Here is a 22,294-nt window from a genome sequence, read left to right as displayed (position 1 = left end):
CTTGAACAACTCTTTGTCACCTGTCATGTGATTGGTACACCTACTATCGACCAACCAACCATCACATTGAGTGGCTGATGTAACGACCCAGAATTTCCCCAACACTTCTAGGTCACGTTAACTACCCAACTATTTAAATTTAACCCCAAACGCATGATGCCAACTCTCTATGCAACAATTATATAAAAATCAAGTTCCACCTCTGGTCAATTCAACAATAAATCAATCTCGTAGAATATCAACCAACAACATCCGTGGACAACCTCATGGGGCAGTTTTATTATTCAAACAAAGCAAAACTCAATGAATAATAGAGAAGTAAGATAGACACTTATCCTGAATTAAAATCAATAACAAATGGGAACCTCCCAATTATTCAAATACGAACAAATAGTTTATCGACCATAACATAAGGTCTTAACTAATAACTTAAGCTAAGAAAGAGTGACTAAGCAGCCTATGGTCCTCGCTCGTCATGTCTCCTCCGTCTCATCACCATGGTCGCCCACGAGTCCTTCACCTGAAACAATCATTGTAGAGGGGGGGGGGGGTAAGTATATAAAATATACTCCGTAAGTAGCCCTCACCAACAACACACAAACATCATACTCAACTAATCATGAAACATTCATAGTCATGCCTTTCATCATATTAAGCATTCAAACATAGACACATTCCATAAAATTTGGTGACAACCACAACCAGGAACACATTAACTACCAGCCTCTAGTCTCCCTAACATCTCAAGTACCTCTACGCTTATCACGGCTATTCTAGCCTTTCACAGTTAACTCCTTCGAGTAGAGTCGGCCCCTGACCATTTTTACCCAGAGCCCCGACACTGCTGCATCGGCCCTCGACCATTTTTACCCGAAGCCCCAATGACTTCACCATCTATTGGCCCTTGACCATTTTTACCCAAGGTCCCAATAGCCTTCCTTCCAAAGAACTCCTCGTATCGACCCTCGACCGTTTTTACCCGAGGCCTCGATACTCAATTAGTGACGTATCAGCTCCCGACCATTTATACCCGAGGCCCTGAAACTCACTCATTCATTCCCTCCCAGAATCCAACTCACACCAGAGTCTTACTATATGTTTTCTTAAGCCACTACCCCTGCATCTTTCAACTCACAAATACAATTCAGCATGCTTCCACAACATAGACAACTTTCTAATAATGAGATAATCACCCAATCATGCTTAATATCCAACATCATTATTTAACAAGCATTACTAAGTATAATAACTCACAAAAACACGCAAAACAATTCATGCATATCCAGGCAACAAACATTACCACAGCAATACTCAACAGTTTAGCAAAGCAGAAATCTCACCATTTTCATCGACAAATATCCAACACTACTCCAAGTATATCGATTAACACAACGAGAATTATTCAGCACAACGACGTAACAAAATTAGTATTAAACGCCACAAAATCAGCACATTAGAGATCATTTAGCACACATTAACGCACGCACACGCCCCTTGTCTACTTACACACAACCGCGCCCTTAAGTTTTGCGTCGAACTCACACCTAAACACTACAACAGAAAAATACAGCAAGTTACGTACACTATTTAGCCTTCGAAATCAATTCTAAAAGGGTTCGAATGACTCATTACCAACAAAACCGACTCCGTATAGATGTGGGTCACCTAGATCTAGCTCGCCAAGGTGTGGGTAGCCTAAATCGAGCTTCGAACAGATGTGGATCACTGCCAAACGTCCTAAACACTGCTGTAACGCACAAATCCCGCCGCTGGAGTTGCTGTTCGTCAGATCGTAGTAGTAGGTCGTTGACCCGTCGTCGTGCGCTGTCGGTTCGCCGCTGTAACAACCTGTTCGCCGTGCGCCACCGCGGATCTGGCCCGTCGCCGTGCGTCGCCGCGAGGAAGAGCGGTGCTAGTTCGTTGCAGGCCGCCTGGGGATGCGCCGCCGCTGCTGCAGATCGCCGGGACGTCGGGGAAGTCGCGCCGCCACTGCTGCTGCTACAGATGCCGCCGCCGCTCGTGGTTGTCTTCGGCTGCCGTTGCTACGGGTTCAAAGCACGTCGAAGCTACTCACCGGATTTGTCGTCGTTCCGTTCGGAGTGGGCTAGCAACACCGGTGCTGCGTCAAGGCGTCGGAGGAGCTGCCGGAAATGAGAGGAGGGGGCGGCGGGGTTGGGAATGAAGAAGAAGTCGGGGGGCGGCTAGGGTGAGAAGAAAGAAGAAGAAGAAGGAGAACTTGGGCTAGGGTTTCTTTTTGTTTTCTTTCTTTTTTTCCCCTTTTCTTTTACCTTTCCTTTGTTCTAAAAAAACCCAAACCAAACCAAAAACCCAACATAACCAAGCCCAATAGCAAAAGAAGCCCATCCCAACTTAAGACAAAACCAACCACAAGGAGCCGATAAATATAAGTTTAATTAGAGTTTAGAGCCCGATAAATATAAATTTAATTAAAGTTTAAATTAAAAAAAAAACATAAAAATCTCCTGATTCGAGACCAACTAACCTGAAGGACTCGGGGCGTTACAGCTCATGAGAAACCGGTAGCCACAAAGATTTGATCTTCTTCTTACTATACTGCAACATGTGCTCCTCCTTGTTGTTGAGTCTTTGCTTCCTTACAAAAACTCTCAATGTGCCCCAATAAATGACACATTCTACACTTCACATCTGGTATTCTCCAGCATATGACTGTGGATGATTCTACTTCCCACAGTGCTTGCATGCACTATCAGCATCCCTTGCAGTGGATTCTAAGCTACTACTGTCACTCGCCTTTTTCCTTTTCCACTTATTCTCTCTTCCACCTTCTCCCTGCTGCATTCTAGCTTTCAGTGCCCCCTCAATGCTTCCTTCTTGCGTCATCAACATCCTCTATTCATGTGTTTGTGAAGCACGAACTACTTCTATCACCTTGAGTTTGAAGAGGTCTTCAGTATTCTCTAAGGAAGTAATGGTTGCTTCATATCTCTCAGGTACTGAAAACGTAATCTTCTGAACCAATCTATTATCAGATATATCAGTTTCTAATGCTCTTGCCTTGTTAGCAATCCTGATCAACTTGTCTAAGTACTTTTTAATGGACTCAGAATCCTTCATCTGCATTCTCTCAAATTCCCTCATCAAGTTCAACACTTTTATACCTTTAATCTCTCATCGTCTTCATACTCACTTTTGAGAAACTCTCAGATCTCCTTTGCTAACTTCAAGGTCATAATTCTGTTGAATATGGCAGGAGACACAGCTGCATATAGGCAAGCTCGAGCCTTTGCCTTCTTGGTGACCCTCTCCTTGTGAGTCTTGATCTGATGCATTGTTGGATTATTAGGGAGTGGAGCAATTTCATAATCTTCCTCAATTGCTTCCCAATAATCACAACCCGCCATGTAGGCTTCTATTTTGATTGCCAATACAGATGGAGCCAATGAAGAAAGATTGTTTGATCCTAACTCCATTGAACACAACTCTCACAGGTGTATCACTCGGTTTCTCTCGGAAATATTTCACTAATTATCACTCATAGATCCCTTAAGAATTTAAGGCTCTAATACCACTGTCGTTCTTATTATTGAGACACAAATGAGAAATTTGGGAAGTGTAAATTTTATTCAATAATACTACATATAAATACACACTCTAAGTCTAAAAGTAGACTCAACTAACTCCATAAAATTAGCAACTCACTCCACTAACTCGAAAAGAATAGCAACCTAATTGACTTGACTATAACCCAAAATAACACTACCAACTTCCTAAAAACTAGGACTTAGACTAGACAAATTCAAATCATTCAAACTTGCAACTTGAGTTAACTATCAGTAACATAACGATCATATGCCCCCATCGCCTAATACCCTACAAATAGCAACGTCACTCTAATATCAAGTACGTAATCTGAACCTCGACTTGAGACTTCAAATCAACCTCTTGCTCATTTGAGAATCAGAGTTTTTGCTTCTTTAATGTAGGTCTTCTTCACCAAGCTCGCTCCGTAAGCTCAGCCATACTTGATCTTACTAGTTCTCGAGTCAGATTATAATTCGCCATAAATATTTGGTGTCGTCTATGGATTTGACTAAAAACCAAAGTTATTCTCTACCATAAATATGACTGGGGCTCCTTCTTAAGGGTTTAGCACCTCAAGCTGCCCTAACGAACCTTAGCTCCTCAAGATCCTCCAGCACCACAAGATCCTCTTGCTTCGGGCACCTCACAGAATGTTCCTAACGTCCCAGCAACCACAGGAGTTCGGACTCATCGAACCTCATCCACCTGGATTAATTTTGCGCTCAAACCCCAAAATAACCACTAGTTCAGGGTGTGCAAGGTTGAACCAATAGAGTTGGACGAGATACCACTCGTTCGGTAGGTCCAGATGTGCTAGCAATTATGCAAGTCGAAATGGACAAAATGTGGAAGCGAATGGAGGCCATAGAGCAGACTTATCATAACCTCGGACATATCGAAATAATTAAGCTCTCATACCAGTATGACCCTTGCAAGGGGAAAGTCCTGTCGATCCAAGCCTTTTTAAGGAAGAAGTTTACGATTACTGAACTAACTATAGGATCAACGTCGGCATCGAGTTAGATCGTTCGAATTTTCTGGGACACGGAATCAATCACAACATGTGGAATATGTTGATGTCAAACATATTAACGACAACCTTCCTGTTGAGGATGACCAAATACACTGTACCAGCCCAGGGCACGACCAAGACTCGACGAGGAATTCGCGTCTTAATGGATCTTTGAGATGTTCTTAACGATCGAACTCGACGGTCGCTAGCCCAAGTCCAAGGCCTGCCCCCCATTAGTAAGGCTTAATTGTGTTTAAGTTATCGTTGTTATGATATAGGCTCAGAGAGAGAGTTGTATTTAAGTTGCTCTAATTTGTGGTGCAATATATAGTTGCTTTAGATCATGAAGCATGGATGAGAGAGTGGGGGAGCGTGTGCTGTAATTATATAACATATTTGGTTTGAGTGTTATCAAGGCTTGAGTGTGTGTTGTAATTATATAACATATTTGTGTGTGTTGGTTTTAAGGCTTTTGTGGTTGACATTTGGTCCTTGGTACTTTAGGGAAGGATTTTGAGGTGGTATTGGTGTTAGCATCTAATTTGGATGTGGAGGAGGGGAATCGGTTGGAAGTTGGTATGTTGAGAGAGTTTTGGCTTTAAATTGGTTTTGGTGAGTTATAGATCTATAGGCCACCAAAACTAGTTGGAAATACATGTGCGGTTTCGCTTTTAGTGTATGCTACTTGTTTTATGTTCTTCTATGTTCAGAACGTGCTATGTTTCTTTAGTGTCTAAATTGACGGTTCGGTAGATACTCTAGAGTTTTGTTTTGTTTTATTTTAAACTAAATTGACACGAAATATCTTTTAAAAGTTTTGTTTTGTTTTTCAGGTACTTTTGGTAATGACGGTTCAAAGCTTCACATGTTAGAAGATTAGATAGAATCAGAAATGAAGCCTTGACATAGTGATTTGGTGTAATAAACGTGTAATGTTTGAAATATCTTATTTTGTAAGCACATATGGTAAGAAATTACTTTTGTTTAATGTAAATTTCATATTATTTGATATTTGTGTGAATTTAAATTCCTTATTAGGTGTTTCAATAAGGTTGGGATTCAAATTAGCATGCATTATATTAAAAGAAAATCCTGACAAAATTAAAAGATAAAAAAAACGGAAAGAGCTTTTTAGTGACATTTTAAAAAAATTCAGGTAAAAGGATTTATCCCGAAGAAAAAAGAAAAAACAACGAGAAAGAAACCAGAAACGTTTGGAGAAGTTATTTTTCTTGACGTTATTTAGAACCGTCGAGAAAAGGCTAGACTCCCAACATTTTTTAAAACGTCGGGAAGGAAGCCTTTTCTCGATGTTTCTAAACATCGAGAAAAAGAATTTCTTCTGACGTTTTTTTGGAAAATTTTGGGAGTTTGCTGTCCCGACGAACTTCTCCTGACGTTTTGGTCAACGAAAAAAGTTCATCAAGACAACTACCACCCGACATCTTGTAAAGTCAGGACAAGTCTTAATTCTTATAGTGGTCATCAGCAATACTTCATACCACATAGGTTGAAACAAAAAAAAAAATTGAGTAAGTGAAGTTTAGGTAGAAGAGTAATCTACAATGACGAAAATGGTTATTTTTCTTTTAAAGTTCAGGGACTAATAGACATTACAAAAGTTTATAACCAATATAGTTTTTTTTTTAAATTGAGGGACCAAAATATATCTTTTCAAAGTTTAGTGACCAAAATAGAACAAATCATAAGAGTTTGAGCTGAAACACCTCTTATGATTTGTAAAAAGTATGTTGATTCGAGTGCAATTATTTGTTGTAGACATGAGTTGAAAAGCAAGGTATGAGTTCATATTAATATTTTCTTAATACGTTTGTTTTATTTTGTTAGAGTAGCTTGAGATATTCAGGAAAGAATTTTGTCGTACCTTCGACGTGTACGAGGCATCAACTCTTATTCCATAGAGTGGTAATATGTTAGCCACATATTGCAATTTGAATCCTTTCCAATTACTATGTTATGAACAAATATTTCATATTGTATTCTTACTTAGGTCTTGCAAGAACTACCATGGAGAACCTTGGTTGCAACCATCTGATTTTTGGGCCATTGTCATTGGATTAGCAATGAATACATTTTTTATGTATATTTAAATACTTGGTTTACGTATTAGGGTTGATGTATATGTGAATATAGTTCGTTTTTGTATATGTCAGTACTTTGTATATGTACGTGAATAATTTGTTTATGTATATATGGCTTCTTGGTTTGAATATCTTTACGTATATGTTTTTGTATGTGTAATGCGTAAAATTGATAAGTGCTAGGTCTAAAGTTGTGAAAAGCGACTTCTTGGAAAAACATTTCTTGACAGGTTTATTCCATTATTAAAATAGTTAAAATATGTGATGTTTAGAAAATGTCACTGTTTCAATAGTTACGATGATGTATTAATAATCTTGAAATATATTATAAAAGTACTTATAAATGTCACAAACATTTCAATAGTCATGACATTTATAAAAGTCAACCAAATATATTTCATGTCATGGAAAACCTTTTTGTGACAAATAACAACTTTTATTGTCACACTTTTCTGGACTATTCATAACTTTTTTCCAACACAAATTGTTTAACAAGTATTGTCATAGTTAGAAGATTCGTAAAATGACATTATAAAAATTTAAATTGTCACTATATTATTTTTTGTGATGGTTAAAACAATATCGTTATTAAATGTTCCATGACATTTATAAAATTGTTGTTATACATGTTTTGGTGACATTTATAAACTATCGTCAAATTACATCTCGTGACAATGGTGAACAAATTTTTTATTGTTTAATGATAATATTTCAATAATTGTCATATTTTCTCTTTCCTTGATGGTTCAATCAATGACAGTATTTGCATGACGTGGCGCCTAATTTTCAAGGGCGTTTTCGATATTTTAATAATTGTTACGCACACTCCATTGGGTAGTTTTGAAATTATGATTTTTATACCCTGAAAGAAAATTATGACTTTTTCTCATAGTAGCCTAGTAGGTGAGTTTTGAAGAGGTCTTGTCATATTTTTTCCTTGCCCAAGTCCAAGTGTTAGGAACAGAAATCCTAATCCAATCCATAAATTTATAAAATTCAACAAATATGTTACAGAAGAACTTGCTTTTCTTCACTCTCTATTCAGGGTGATATATAACTTTGACTTGGCCTCTTCACTTAAAATTCATTTAAAATATTATCTTAAAAAAATCATTTTAAATATGGTTTAAAATCTCAAAATTCTCAAATAATGTCAACAACAATCTAGAACCCTTGTTGATTTTCCTCCATGAAAAAAAAAAAGAAAAAAAGCCTCCTAATGTTTCTTCCACCCAATTCATTTATATATATTATGACATTTTAGTACTCAAAAAAATATATATTATGATATTTTAGGGATTTTTCATTTTTTTAATTCAATAGTAGTGGGGCAAGGATTGTGTTATCAACCATTTGAGATGGTGATAGGTGTCTAATCTACCGAGTTATATTAGGTATACAAATTGTTAAAGTTTTGATAGAAATATTGTACAAAAGAGGAAAGAAGAAAAACTAAAGAAAAATGTAGTCATAATTTTGATCTTCAAAGTTTGAGAAATAATTCAGGGAGGAATACTTCAATCCTTATTACTAGGAGTAGGTCAAATTGAATTTGGGAATCAAAATTACTTACCACTTAAGCAACATCTACCTTCCAATAGTCCATTTCAACCTAGCTAGTTGAAGCATTTATGTCAACTAGAAAATCGTGAGTTCAACTCTTCCCACCCCACATGTTTGCCAATTTTGTTTTTAGAAACTAATTCAAATAATGGAAATTCTAACGAACGAACCTTTCTAGTTTTTTCATATTTTGAATTTGAAACTTTAAGATGCAAAATTATTTCAAAAATTATTAAAAAAAATTTGATAAATATATTATTTCATGTTTTAAACTCATTTTTATTAAAATTAACATAAATAAAGTGTAATATGTTATAAATTATATAATATTGTAAAATAATAATTAACAAAATTTATAACATATATGTTAATAAATTAATTAATACTATTTTAGATTGAACTAAATATTTAATTGGTAAGTATTACTAGTTTACAAATATCTACTGTTTGATAATCATTTCGTTTTTCGTTTTTGGTTTTCCGCTTTTAATTTTTCAATAAGTTGTTTGATAACCAATTCAATTTTGTGTTTTTTATTTTTCAAAAACCATTTTGAAATTCTATGTAAATCTTCTAATACTCAACTTTTTTTTCTTTATCATATTTAGGGGAAGACAAAAATTTACATAGGGTCGGGTCCTAAAAATAGAAAATGCATGTCCCGACCCCGTCCCCGATTCCATTTTTTAAATAATTAATATATATTGATTATACTTTTTTATACTTAAATTCTAAAAATAATTAAAAACAATTATAAAACCGATATTTTTTCTCGAGAACAGCTCTCGGACTTAAGAACGAGGTGGAGACGGAGACTAAAAATTTTCACGAGCCCGAGAATGGGGGAGAGCATCCCCACATCCACACTATTGTCATCTCTACTCTACATAAAATTATCTCTCTCTCTAATATGTATTTTCAATTTTCAAACTTTTTAAAAACTAAAAACGGTTACCAAACGTGTTTTGGTTTTTTGCTTTTTAAAAACAAAAAATAAAAAATGATTATCAAACATGGTTTTTGTTTTCTACAAACAAAACCAAAAACCAAAAAGTAAAATAGTTATCAAGCGGGCCTTAAATATATTGAATATTTTTTTTAATTGAGATTCAATTTCGAAATCTAGTATCAAAATCACATATCCAAAAATATTGAAACATATTGAATACAACTTGTTTTTCATTTAATTCCATGTTTTCAAATTTATGTTTCTAAGATTACCAACAAAATGCAACAATGCTACAGGAGGACTCATAACATATCTCTCTTGTCAAATATGATTTAGTTTTATGTCTAAACATTGATCAACTCACATATTTTTCATGCCTTTCTTATACTTGAGAGAGGAAAAAAGAACTTATTAATCAATCACCTAATTTAAAATTCTTTATAAATTGATTACAACGTTCTGCGTTATCCTATAATATATGGTGCTTTAAATTTTTGTTAGTATTATCAATATAATAATGATTCCACCCATTTGAGCATAATTTATGATGTCATATTATATATTAAGAAAAAGAATAGTAATTCTAAAGATCAATTCATATGATTACTGTTAACTTGAAAAGTTAATTAAAATTTAGCTTTTTAAAGAAAGACTTAAAAGTCATGGGCGCATGATTTGGACTAATATGAAATAATCATAGAACAAGGTGAGAGTAGTTGGAACTAATTCATTTTATATTATTGTTGCAGATGACTCTTAAAGACGGGAAAAATTAACTCCATTGTTTCGACTCTTTAAGCTTCGGTAACAAGAAAGTTCAATAAATGATTTTAAATTTGGTGACTTGAAATTTAGAAATAATTTTAATTTTTTTATTTTGGAACGATTTAAAATGAATTAAGTTAAATCTCGATGTTCGTTGTCAAGAAAAATTAAAATAAAATAAAATTCTACTAATTTAGACTTTTACTCTAGACTTATTAATTAGAAATTAAAATATAATAAAATTAAATAGGTTATTTATTTTGAAATTCTATGAAATCTTGTGAAATTCGAACATTTTGATTTGAGATTTTTTTTACGTAAAAACTAAATTTAAAATCTAGTAAGATTCCAAATCATTCAAATTAAGGACCAATAAAATTCATTTGAAATCTATTATGATTTTGAAATTCTTGAGCATAAAAAATTTCAGGTTCTAATCTCGAGCGAGTCAAAAATTAAAAATATATGATGGAAGTACTTAAGCCAATTAGAGAATTTATTATATCTTAAAAGAGGACATAACTCGATTATCAAAGAGTTCTCCACAACCAAAGCGAACATATCTCAACAATAATTGACATATACCTCCAACCACAAGATCGTGAGTTCGAATCTTATCCCCAATATGTTGTACTAAAAAAAACAAAAAGAGTTCTCTTTGATAACAAGAAGCCAATTAGAGATCATTTAATTATGTGATCATTGAGTCCGGTTTGATAATGTTTTTGCCTTTAATTTATATTTTACAAATTCATGGTAATGGTTTACTAACATTTTTTTCATAATTACTAAAAAAACATATGTATCCTTACCAATCTAAATATAACTCAATCAGTTAAGTCATATATCATTGACCAAAAAGTTGAAAATTCGAATCTTCATCCCATCTATTGAATTTAAAAAAACATCTATCCTCTAAAGAAAAAACATCATAAATCTAAAATGGTTACCGATCATTGAATCCTAAATGATTAAAGCAAAAACACTTTCTGACATATGGTTAAAACAAACAAAAGAACACTTAATATAATTTATAAAACAAATTTCTACAACATAAGTGTTGGAGGGTAAAAACTGACAAGACACGTAGACCAATCAAGTCAACTCGAGAAGAGTAGCCACATATGGAAGGTAAGGTCTGACCTACGACTATAACCGATCTGACACATCCTTGCAAACCTAGTCAATCTCCCAAGCTCTACTCGATCGAGCTAAAAGGATTTCGACCTCAAATCCAACAGTCTGTATAAACCATCCAACCTCCTATCGGAATGACCATTACAGACTTGTCTCCCCACCCTGCCTATAAAAAGGACATCATTTCTACGACTTAAGTATAAATTCTATCTGACACAGACCTATTTAACTCGAATTCAGACTAACTTCAACTTGAGAGTGTCTATTTCTCTTTTACAAGTCTCTCCTCCTGCAGCTCACCCCTCCATAGCTCGTCCATATTCATTGAAAGCCGATCTCAAGTAGCTCGGTAGAATCCACCATGGACAATATGTTTGTATAATTAGCTAGCTATTGAAATAAATAACTTTCTATATCATCTAAAGTTCATTACTCGATAGTCACTTAAAATAAATTTGTAAAGTCTTGACGCCACGCATATTCAATGTATATTATGATGTGTGTTGGTCCTCAAAAATAATAATTATAATCCAAAGTGGTTGAAGAAAAGTTTGGTGCATTGGAAATGGTAAATTTAGTTGAATTTTGAGGTTAAAATGCAAGAAAATAACTTGAACGAAGACTAATTCATAATCACTCCCACATAAATACATCTATAAATAGACTTTAACAAATGCACAAATTTTTCATCAACCAAATTTTCCTTTGGTTTTGCAAGAAAAAAAGAAGAGGGACAATTATGGAAAATATTAAATTTTCATCAGCCATATTTCTTTTGGTTTTACAAACAACAATATTTCTTGTGTCTGCTTATGATCCCAGCCCTCTCCAAGACTTCTGTGTAGCCATTGATGAACCCAAATCTGCTGGTATTTTTCTCATCCTTCAAACTAATTAAAAATTTCAAGTTGACATTTTTTTTTTAAATATATCTTTGATTTCTAAGTTTCTTTGTTTAGATAATTAGGGCTCCTTAGATCAGGTTTGATTTGATAGCTATTTTGTTTTGGATTCTTATTTTGAAGATTATACTTGCTTTGATAACTATTCTTAAATCCACATTTGATAATAGATGAGGAAAACAATAATACATCTGAGTTCATGACTAAATTTTAAAAACAAAAACTACTTTTTGAAAAATACTTTTTATATATAGTTTTAAATTTTTGGCTTATATTTGAAAATATATATTTAAAAAATAGATGAGAAAAAACTAAGAAATGCATGGGTGAAAATACAAATTTGATTTTCAAAAAATATAAAATCCAAGAAAATGATTGTCAGACAATGCCAAACATAAATACATGGACGAAGTAGATTTTAAATATGCTTTTGCAAATAAATGAGAAAAATAAATACTATTTACACAGCCTAAATTTTAAAAATAAAAGATAAAAAGAAACATAAATACATGGGAGAAATTTTTTTTTCTTTTTTTCCTAGAAATGAAATACTTACAATTATTTTGTAGTTTTAATTATGTTTAATATTTATTATGCATTTGATTGTTGGTAAGAATTGATTAAAAAAAAAAAGAAGCGTTTTTTTAATGTGTTTTTTTAATTTTAGAAAACAAAGCACAAAGCACCAAAATGGTTTACAATTCCATAGTTAGTTTGTCAAGAAAATGTTACTAAAAAACATATGTTTTTCAAAATTAAAAAATATAATCATATTTCTTAGAACTCTTTGATAATTTTTTTTTATAAACTATCTTATGAATTACCATCCAATCATTACTTCGTTTATTAATTAAAAAATTATTTGTGAAATTATAGCTAAATTTCATAAGAAAAACCATCCTTCTAAGAACTATTTTTTTAAATTATTAATATTATAATTTTAAAGAATATAATAGAAATTTTAAAAGGTGGTAAACAAACTTAACAAAAAGTAAAAATTTGTGTATTTAAGATAGCCTTAGTTCCAAACTTTTAAATGTCCATGCCAATAAAAATTTCAAGGTTGCACTCTTATAAAAATATGAATAAAATGTCGAAGTTGATAAATATTTTTAAAAAAATTATAATAATAAATATTTAAACTAACAAATAAGCTTTCCACACTTTTGAAATAAGTTAAAAGAGTATTAATATTAATATCATGTCATATTTTGTTGATATATATATATTTTTTTAGTTTGTTAAGTTTTTTTTTGCTGTACTATGAAAATGTCGATGTCAAACTCATGAACCAGCGAAAATTAAATATCATCTGTAGTTGTTGAATATGTAGTTGTTGAATGATTATTATTTTTTTTAAACTTGATGCTCCAATATCGTAGTATTTGTGAACGGAAAGTTCTGCAAGGATCCGAACCATGTGAATGCGGACGACTTCTTCTTTTCGGGACTCGACGTTGTGGGCGAACCAAACAAACAGGGTTCAAACGTGACTCAAGTTAACGTAGGCAACTTAAAAGGACTCAACACTTTAGGCATCTCCTTGGCCCGCCTCGACTTCGCTCCATATGGGCTTAATCCGCCCCACACCCACCCGCGAGCCACCGAAATTCTTGTAGTGATCGAAGGCAGTTTGCACGTCGGGTTCGTGACGTCAAACCCGAACAAACTCTTCACCAAAGTGCTTAACAAAGGAGATGTGTTTGTGTTTCCGATCGGGCTCATTCACTTCCAGCTGAACGTCGGGCATGGCCCGGCCCTTGCTTTTGCGGGACTTAGCAGCCAAAATGCAGGTGTTATTACAATTGCTGATGCTGTGTTTAACTCTGATCCCATGATCTCTCTTGATGTGCTCACCAAGGCCTTCCAAGTTGACAAGAATGTTATTCAATATCTTCAGAAGCAATTTAAGTGAGGGAAATTATGGAATAGTTTCAAAGATATGTGCTTTTAAATTATATATGCACCCATAAGTTACTAGTTATGTGTTGTGTTGTTGCTGTGTTTCTCAAATTTCAAAGTGAATAAAGCGGGTTGCAATATTAATTACTATTCCTAATACAGTAATAAATTTCTTTTCACGAGCTGAATGTATAGCTAAACTAGTTAAAGCATCTACCTCCGACCAAAAGTTCGTGAGTTCGAATCCCGTCCCCACAAGTTATATATAAAGAAAAAAATATTTCCACCTACCATTGCAGCAGGCAAGCCTACGAAGAATAATAAAAATCTCATATCTATGATCAATAACCATTTGATGGATGGCAATGAAAAGGCAAAAAAGGCTTTTGGATGCTTGGAGATGAGGATCATGGCTTATAGGAAAGTGCAGATTTCTTAAGTTTTATTTCTATAGATTACATTACCAAATCTTGATCCGATGTAATTCTTGTTTATGGATTTTTTTTTTTTTTGGCTGCAAATGGACTGTCCTGGTCCTGTTGGCAAATAATGGAGTTGAAAGTAAAGTGGCTGCAACAGTATAGTTTTGAACCATTATTGTTCATTTCCATATTTATACTTCTTGTACTAAAACTGCCCATTACCATATTTGTTTTCAATTTCCTCTCAAAGTTTTTATAAGGGCAAATTTGAAATATGGTACTTATACAATTATATGCACCCCTAAATTTTTAATGGTAAAAATTTAATCCCAAACTTCAAAAAAATTGGATCTATTTACTCTATTTCTCCCTACTGAAAGTTTAGCGGTGCAATTCTTCCACTAAAAGTTTAGCGGTACAATTCTTTCACTGAAAGTTGAAGAATTTAATATTTACTCTTCAAAGTTTAGGAGTAATTTTTTACTTTGAGAGTTTAATTTTTACCATTGATAAGTTTATGGGTGCAATTGTAACAACTACCATACTTTAGGGGTGGTTTATGCAATTTGCTCTTATTTTCCTGGTAGGTAATGAACTAACCCAAACATTTGAAAATGAGAAGAGAGATGTCGAGTGAGAAAATATAAATATATATACTATGTTAAATCGAATCTGTCTATCTCTCCGAACTAATTAAAAAGGGAAAAATACTAGAAAGCAAAACTATATAAAATAAGTTTAAAATAGGCAATGAAGCTTTCGAAAGATGTCGTGAATAAGCCAATATGTCATGAATTTGTGAGCCTTGTGCATCAAATGAACTCCATCCCAACTAATTCGTTCGTTGAGGTTGGCAGATACTGGTACTCCTGGAAGACCATATATTTGCGTTAAGGTAAACTCATAATCACCTCCAATTCCACAACAAAGACTTTTGCATGGATGATTCGTGAAATCCTACATATTAGAGATGACACCAATTTATTAGATATATAACATTTTCTACATCAATAAAAATATAGTGCAAAAAGTAGGGTTAAGAAACATACCAAGTAAGAACCCGCAATAGTGCATTATAATAATCACCATATATAATCATTACATTTGGGTTCTCTTTTTTTTCAATGATCTGATGGCATGTTTTAGATATTTATTGTGATAGTTTGTTAAACCGTTCAAATCCTTCAAACAATGAAGTTCATCATAAGCGGTTGAATCCTTTGTTTGAAATCCAGTAAGATAGATTATTGGTAGACAACCTATTGGAAACTTTCCTGGAACAATAACTCGAGCAACACCATAATTTATAACTCTCTACAAAACACACGATTATGAAAGAAAAGAATAAGAACTTCTAATTTATATAGATAGCAACAATACCGCCATACTTCACACCAAAAAATAATAATAAAGAAAAAAGAAAATAATATAACATATATTGTGACAACATCTTTTATAGTTTGAACAACTTCGTGCACCATATTTTTAACTTCGTCAATAGTTTTGCCTTGAAATAGAGCATAATTGTAATCATTCCCTCCAATCTCACCGACCAAAAACAAAGCATTCTTTAACTTCTCCTTGCAATCTATAAGATATACAAGCTAGAGAATTAGTATATATATATAATCGAAAAAGAATTTAAACATGGAATATATACTTCGTATAATTAAATCGAAGTCGAAGGAAGTATATTCAAACCTCTTTGATTAGAACATATATTATTAAAATGAGCAGACATCCAATCAAGCTGTTTAGTTAGAGATGAGTTAGTGACGGGAGATAAGATCTTGTTTAGAGCAAGAACTGTCCGCCACAGCAAAATTGACTCCATGACTCATTGATGCCTCTTTATTCAAATATGGGTTGATCAAAGGGAGTCCAGCGGCCAAAGCTGTAATAAAAATGATAAATTTTATTTATTTTTGTTATTGACGTGTAAGATATAGACAAAAATGAGATCATAATCTAAAGCATCATATTTTAAAGAGGTTCAATTTTAAGACCTTGTGCATGATAATTTGAGTTCAGACACTATCTCCGATCAAAAGATCGTGAGTTTGAATCACCGCCCCACATATTGTACTAAAAAAAGACCTTATTGATAAATTTGACTGAAAACACTGGACAAACTTATCCCAAACTACCGACATGAATCTAACAACGATAGAAAATGAAAGATAAATTCAGTAATACGTATATAAGATCAAACATATTAATTATTAATGTCAAAAGTTAGAAATAACATTTTTATATAATAAACAGGTTTTTTCCTTCTAAAAACGTAACTCATGGCTCACAATTTTTATTCGAAAACGAATCAGCCGTAGCACAATAGGATATTGAAATCACTTATTGAAGTGATCTATCCATTAGAACAACGGCCCATTGCGTTCTTAAAGAACGTTTAAGGTGAGAAAATTGAGTCATCAAATTTTCACGAATGAGATTTTCAGTATCGTATATGGAGTCGCTGAGTTGATAGATTGCGTCGAACATGCAAGCCTTCAGCGGATGAGCATTTGATGCAAAGGGAAGAAGAAGGAGGGCAAGAGCAAAAAATGATTTAGTCGAAAGGGCCATAGTAATTGTTTAAAGCATTAGTAGTGCTGGCTCTTTACAATCACCAGAATAACTCTCTTTTGGAGAGTTATCACCAGACATGAAGCCATACGACGGGTCAACTGATCCAATCGACCACGTTGAACTGTACGAGGGTTTGATGGAGCTAAGTGGATCAAGGGACGAAATTAAGTGCAGGGCTTTTTCTTTCACTTTGAAGGGCCAAGCCCGGTCCTGGTATAGGCAATTAAAACCCAAGACCATTGGGTCTTGGAAGCAATTGAGGAAGGTTTTAATAAGCCAGTTCTCTGCGCAGCATGACACGAAAACGCCTGATACCCATCTTCTCACCATTTATCAATCAGAGGATGAGTCGCTGCGTGATTTCGTTGGAAGATTTATGGCAGAAAAGATTAAAGTCCCCGACTGTTCAGATGATGCAACCAGAATGACATTCACATCGGCTATAAATAATCCAGACTTGGTTCATTCTTTTGCCATTCAACTAGCTCGGACTTACAGCGAAGCGATTCAGCGAGCACATCAATACATGCATGCAGAGGATGTGCTTCGAGCAAAACACCTCCAACACCAAACAGTAATATCTAGGCATGCACAAGCTCGAGGGTAGAGCTTGCAGCCGAGAAAAGGTCATACAAGTCGCGATCAGGAGTAAAAAAAGTCGACACGTGATAGTCGACCACGACAGGAGCGAACACGAGTCCATGATTGTCGCCAAAGGGAGTTCGACCGTTACACCCCTCTAAATGTCCCACTCTCAGAAATCCTAGCCAATATCGAAAATAGTGATCTGCACACAATGATGGAGAAGCCGAATAAGATGAAATCAAGTCCGGACAAAAGAAGCAAAAACAAATATTATCGGTTTCACAGGGATCATGGACACGATACTTCGCAGTGCTAGGACTTGAGAGACCAGATCGAGAATTTAATCAGGCGAGGTCATTTGAAAAAGTACGTAGGAAAGAAGACCGCCTGCTCTTCTCAGGGAAATAGGAAGTTCAATCGACCAGATCGTGATGATGAGGATAAATCCCCTTCACCTAAGAGGTGAGAAGCGAATGGAAAGAGGCCGGTAGTGATTAATACCATATTTGGTGGCCCAAGTGGAGGGCAGTCATGCAATAAAAGAAAAGCCCTTGTTAAAGAGACTAGTCATGAAGTTAAGACTTTATATGTTTAACTCTAGTGACCATCTCATTTACCTCGACTGATTTGGAAGGGGTCTTTACCACATAACGATGCATTAGTGATCTCACCCATAATTGATAATGTGCAAGTTTGACGGGTACTTGTCGACGGAGGGGCCTCAACCAATATACTCTCGCTCTCAACCTATCTGGCTTTGGGTTGGGCAAAGTCGCAGCTGAAGCGGTGTCCGACACCCCTAATCGGTTTCTGGGGAGAGTCAGTCATGGCAGAAGGCTGTACCGAACTACCGATCATCATTGGCGAGGGCGACAGCAAAGTTCGGAAAATTGTCGAATTCGTTGTCGTGGAATTCGACATCAGCGAACAATGCAATTTTGAGACGTTCGTACATTCACGAGCTACAAGTTGTGCCATCTACCTACCACCAGATGATGAAGTATCCAACTGTCAATGGTGTTGGAATCATCAAAGGCGAGCAGAAAGCTTCACGAGAATGTTATGCCACCACATTAAAAGGTGCTCGAACTTGCGCAATGGTCTTAGGAAGTACGTCTAACAAAACACCTTCAGGTGATGAGTTCGCCAATGAATCCGGATGGGGAATGTCGAAGCAAGAGCTTGAACAACTTAAATTAGGGTTAGATGAAAGAATGATTAGCATCGGAATAGGGCTTAAAACCCCAATGCGAGGAGAACTCGTTAATTTCTTACAAGGGAATTCTGATGTATTTGCATGGTCTCACGAAGACATGCCAGGAATAGACCCTAATGTGATAGTTCATAGGTTGAAAATTAATCTGAATTGTAAGCCTATTAAACAAAAGCGTCAACCTATTGACGTAACTCGTAGCGCTATAATATATGAGAAGGTTAATAAGCTCCTCGAGGCTGAATTTATTAAAGAAGTTTACTACCCCGCTTGGCTCTCCAATGTTGTAATGGTAAAAAAATGCTAATGGGAAGTGGAGAATATGCGTTCACTTTACAAATTTAAATAAAGCATGTCCAAAAGACAGCTTCCCCCTTCCCCGAATCGATCAACTCGTTGACGCGATGGTAGCTCATGAGTTACTAACCTTCATGGATGCTTACTGGGGTTACAATCAAATAAAGATGCATGTACCTGATCAGGAGTATACAACCTTTGTCACAGACCAAGGTCTTTACTGTTATAAAGTGATGCCTTTTGGTCTTAAGAATGCTGAGGCCACATATCAACGGTTAGTAAATATGATGTTCAATAAACAAATAGGTCGGTCAGGAAGGGAGGCACCAAATCGGCGAAAACAGGGGGAGTTCCGGACACCTCAAAAGAACACTGCCCCGCATTGGAGGGACCAGCAGTGAAGCCCGCATTGTCTGCTAAAGGGGAGCGCGATTGAACCTCGTCAAGCTCCTGAAGGGATATCCCAAGTCTGTCTCCTGGGGCTTCAAATTCGGATTTGGTCTCTCTATAACCTCTGGGTGGTGAAATAGCAATTTCAGAAAGAACAGGAAGGACAACTTCCGTGTGGAGATCAACGGGTTGAGTGTTAGGTGGATCGACTAGTTCCTCATCACGCTGCAACCTCTTCCTTCTCAAAGGTTGTTGATCCTCAGCACCACTCTCCTGTAGAGAGTGCTCGCTGGAAATCTCGTTTACTGCTGCTTCAGCAAGAGAAGAAACAAGCCTCTGTCTAGAGGCATTTTTCGGGGTAGGTGGCTTAGCCATAGGAGGATGGAATGGCATGGCCGCCGGTGCCCCAAACCCGGTGTTAGGTGCAGCCCGTGATTGTGTCACGCAAGCCCTCTTCTACCTTGCCTTTTTCAGGGGAGAATTCGCAGCCACTTCTTCCCTAGCTGCAGAGTCAGGGGTACCAACCCCCAGCGGGATTTCACCACAAATACCAGAAGCCCATCAGAGTGCCCCATCCATTCGGGGTTAATTGGGTAGGAGCTAAGTTGACAGCATTGAGAAAAAGCTTGGCAAAGGGATGTAAGGGCAATCTAACGCCGTACTCAAACATTTGGGGGTAGAAACTAACATACCCTAGTGGGGGTTTATCGATTGTTTCACCCGCCACAGGGATTCTCAGCTCAATGTCGTTTGGGATAGAATAATTAAACCTAAGGATCCCCAATAATTCTTCAGGGCAGTTGGAATACCAATAATCGGAGCAATTGCCGCTAATGTCCGGCGATTCATTACGCTTACTCCGGTGAAATTTTATACTTTTTACTGGAGGATTCTCTAGGGGTGCTTGGGAAATTGAAGTCCTATGAGAACTATCATCGAATGATTTAGTCCTAGCCATTCACGAAGCTTAAAGAGCTGAGAAGAGGTCAAAGCGAAAGTGAGGATAACCTAATGAAAAGTAAGGGAGAAAGAAGCGCCTAACCTCGTGAGTTCGTGGTGGTTCAAGTCTCCAGCAACGAAGATCTCTAAGCGATTTCGAACACTTAAGCAAAATTTTCACTAAGCCGTTATAAATACTTGAGGGAGACGGTACTAGCTTGGAAGTGTGGGGAAAAATGAGTTCGGTTCTACACCCCTAAATTCGAAATTAAACACTACTTTAAGAAATTCAAATAAACCCGTAAAATCTTCTCAAAGTAGGGGGCTATTGTTTAAACCGTCGATCTTCAAAGGACACGTCACTTGATTTCTTTATCACAAGGGTGAACATCTTACGAAAGTAAATAATACTAGGTCGGTTCACAACCGAACTATGCATTTAACCTAGCTAAGAACTCAGCTAAACGGTTATCCCGCTACCCACGATGAGACGCTCCAACTGCTCTCCCTCACAATACGTAATCTTCCTATTTTTATGGAGCGGGAACCACTTCGTTCAAACGGGATCCTCCACCCCTCACAACGGTTACTTTTTCTCATTTTCTTATAAGTATCTCCGAAACCAAGTAAGATGGTATGCAAAAAACAAGCTAATAGTTGCTTTATTATTATTTTCGTTGGCACAGAGACTAACTAGACCGTCGGAGTGCTAATTTATTTTTTGCAGGTTTTAATCCTAGAGTGTTCTCGGGAATTTATTGTGATTATCGATTTTCCGGTAAGAACAGTAATATGTATATTGTTCATGAACAAAATTTTTATTTAGGTATGATATCTAAATACAAATACAATAATTTTGTTTTCAAATAAGTACAATCGACTTTAACAAAAGTAAAAATATGAAAATACCACTTTTTATTTTTATTTTTTTAAGTTTTACAAAATAAAAATTAGCTTAAATATTAAAATTTGTAATAAACAAAATATAGGCCTAAATTTAGCTTTGAGTAAACAAAAATTTAAATAAATCATAGTATTGAATATAATACAACTATCAATGAATTTCCGAACAATTTCAATAATCGTATCAAAAGTTTTGCCCTTCTATTTCATAATAAGTTAAAAAGTCTTGGCTTTAATTATAATTAATTATGGCATTCTAAATGACTTTAGAATATCAAAAGTTTCATAACATTTCAGTTCTCTACCACTAAAAAAAATGTTTTTATTAAAACTTATTTTTAAAATAATTCTGCATTAAATAAAATTAAAGAAAAAATGCTTCTTTTGAAACGTATTCCAAAAATAATGCTTTTGAAAATCGTTCACACGACCATGTCATTTTTAGTAGTTGGTCGTAGTCAAGGACGTGACGCTTTATTGGCGCCACGTATGATTTTTTTTTTTAAAATCAAGACATGGTCGTCTCTGTGTCTGAACCCATTTTACAGTCATTTCCTCAAGGGACGGACGGACAACTTGGATTTACAGGGAAAAAATAAGTATTATTATATATTATATATCTAATAGTAGATTTCGTTACCGGAAATTGATTAGTGCTGCAGTCGATGATGGTGCAATTTTCAGCACTCTCTTCACGTGCTCGATATTATCATTATCATTATTATCAAATCCTGACTCTAAGTAAAGAGTTGATTATATATAATAATTAAGGTGATTACAAATCCACTTAAAACTATAATAATTATATATATTATATATTTTTTATACACAATTTATTATAAATAATATATTGATATAATAATAAATAATAATAATTATTACTCTCTTCCTCAAAAAAAGAAATTAATTATTATTACTTAAAAATAATAATAAGTAAAAAGTTGATTAACAATGCCTACACAGTTTATGAAATATATTATGATATAAATAACAATATTGATGTTTTCCAATAAAAAAATAATAGTAATGTATTGTTTTAAAAGAATAATAATAATAATAATAA

At 34.9% G+C, this 22,294-nt stretch overlaps 1 protein-coding gene and 1 pseudogene across 1 annotated transcript; one reads left to right on the top strand and one right to left on the bottom strand.

Annotated features, from left to right (window-relative positions):
- The first annotated feature begins 11,787 nt into the window (after positions 1 to 11,787).
- LOC111019888 (germin-like protein subfamily 1 member 17) lies at positions 11,788 to 14,046 on the top strand. Its single transcript, XM_022296411.2, has 2 exons — positions 11,788 to 11,961; positions 13,377 to 14,046. The coding sequence occupies exons 1-2, from the start codon at positions 11,832 to 11,834 to the stop codon at positions 13,907 to 13,909; spliced, it is 663 nt and encodes a 220-aa protein (XP_022152103.1). The 5' UTR covers positions 11,788 to 11,831; the 3' UTR covers positions 13,910 to 14,046.
- Positions 14,047 to 15,056: 1,010 nt separating this feature from the next.
- On the bottom strand, positions 15,057 to 16,901 carry LOC111019895 (GDSL esterase/lipase At5g03980-like; annotated as a pseudogene).
- Positions 16,902 to 22,294: the final 5,393 nt, after the last annotated feature.

Source organism: Momordica charantia (assembly GCF_013281855.1).
Source record: "Momordica charantia cultivar OHB3-1 chromosome 6 unlocalized genomic scaffold, Mcharantia_2.0 BLBB01000006.1, whole genome shotgun sequence".
Classification (NCBI taxonomy): Eukaryota; Viridiplantae; Streptophyta; class Magnoliopsida; order Cucurbitales; family Cucurbitaceae; genus Momordica; species Momordica charantia.
The sequence above is the reverse complement of the archived record's forward strand: the minus strand, read 5'-3'. Positions and strand labels throughout refer to the sequence as shown.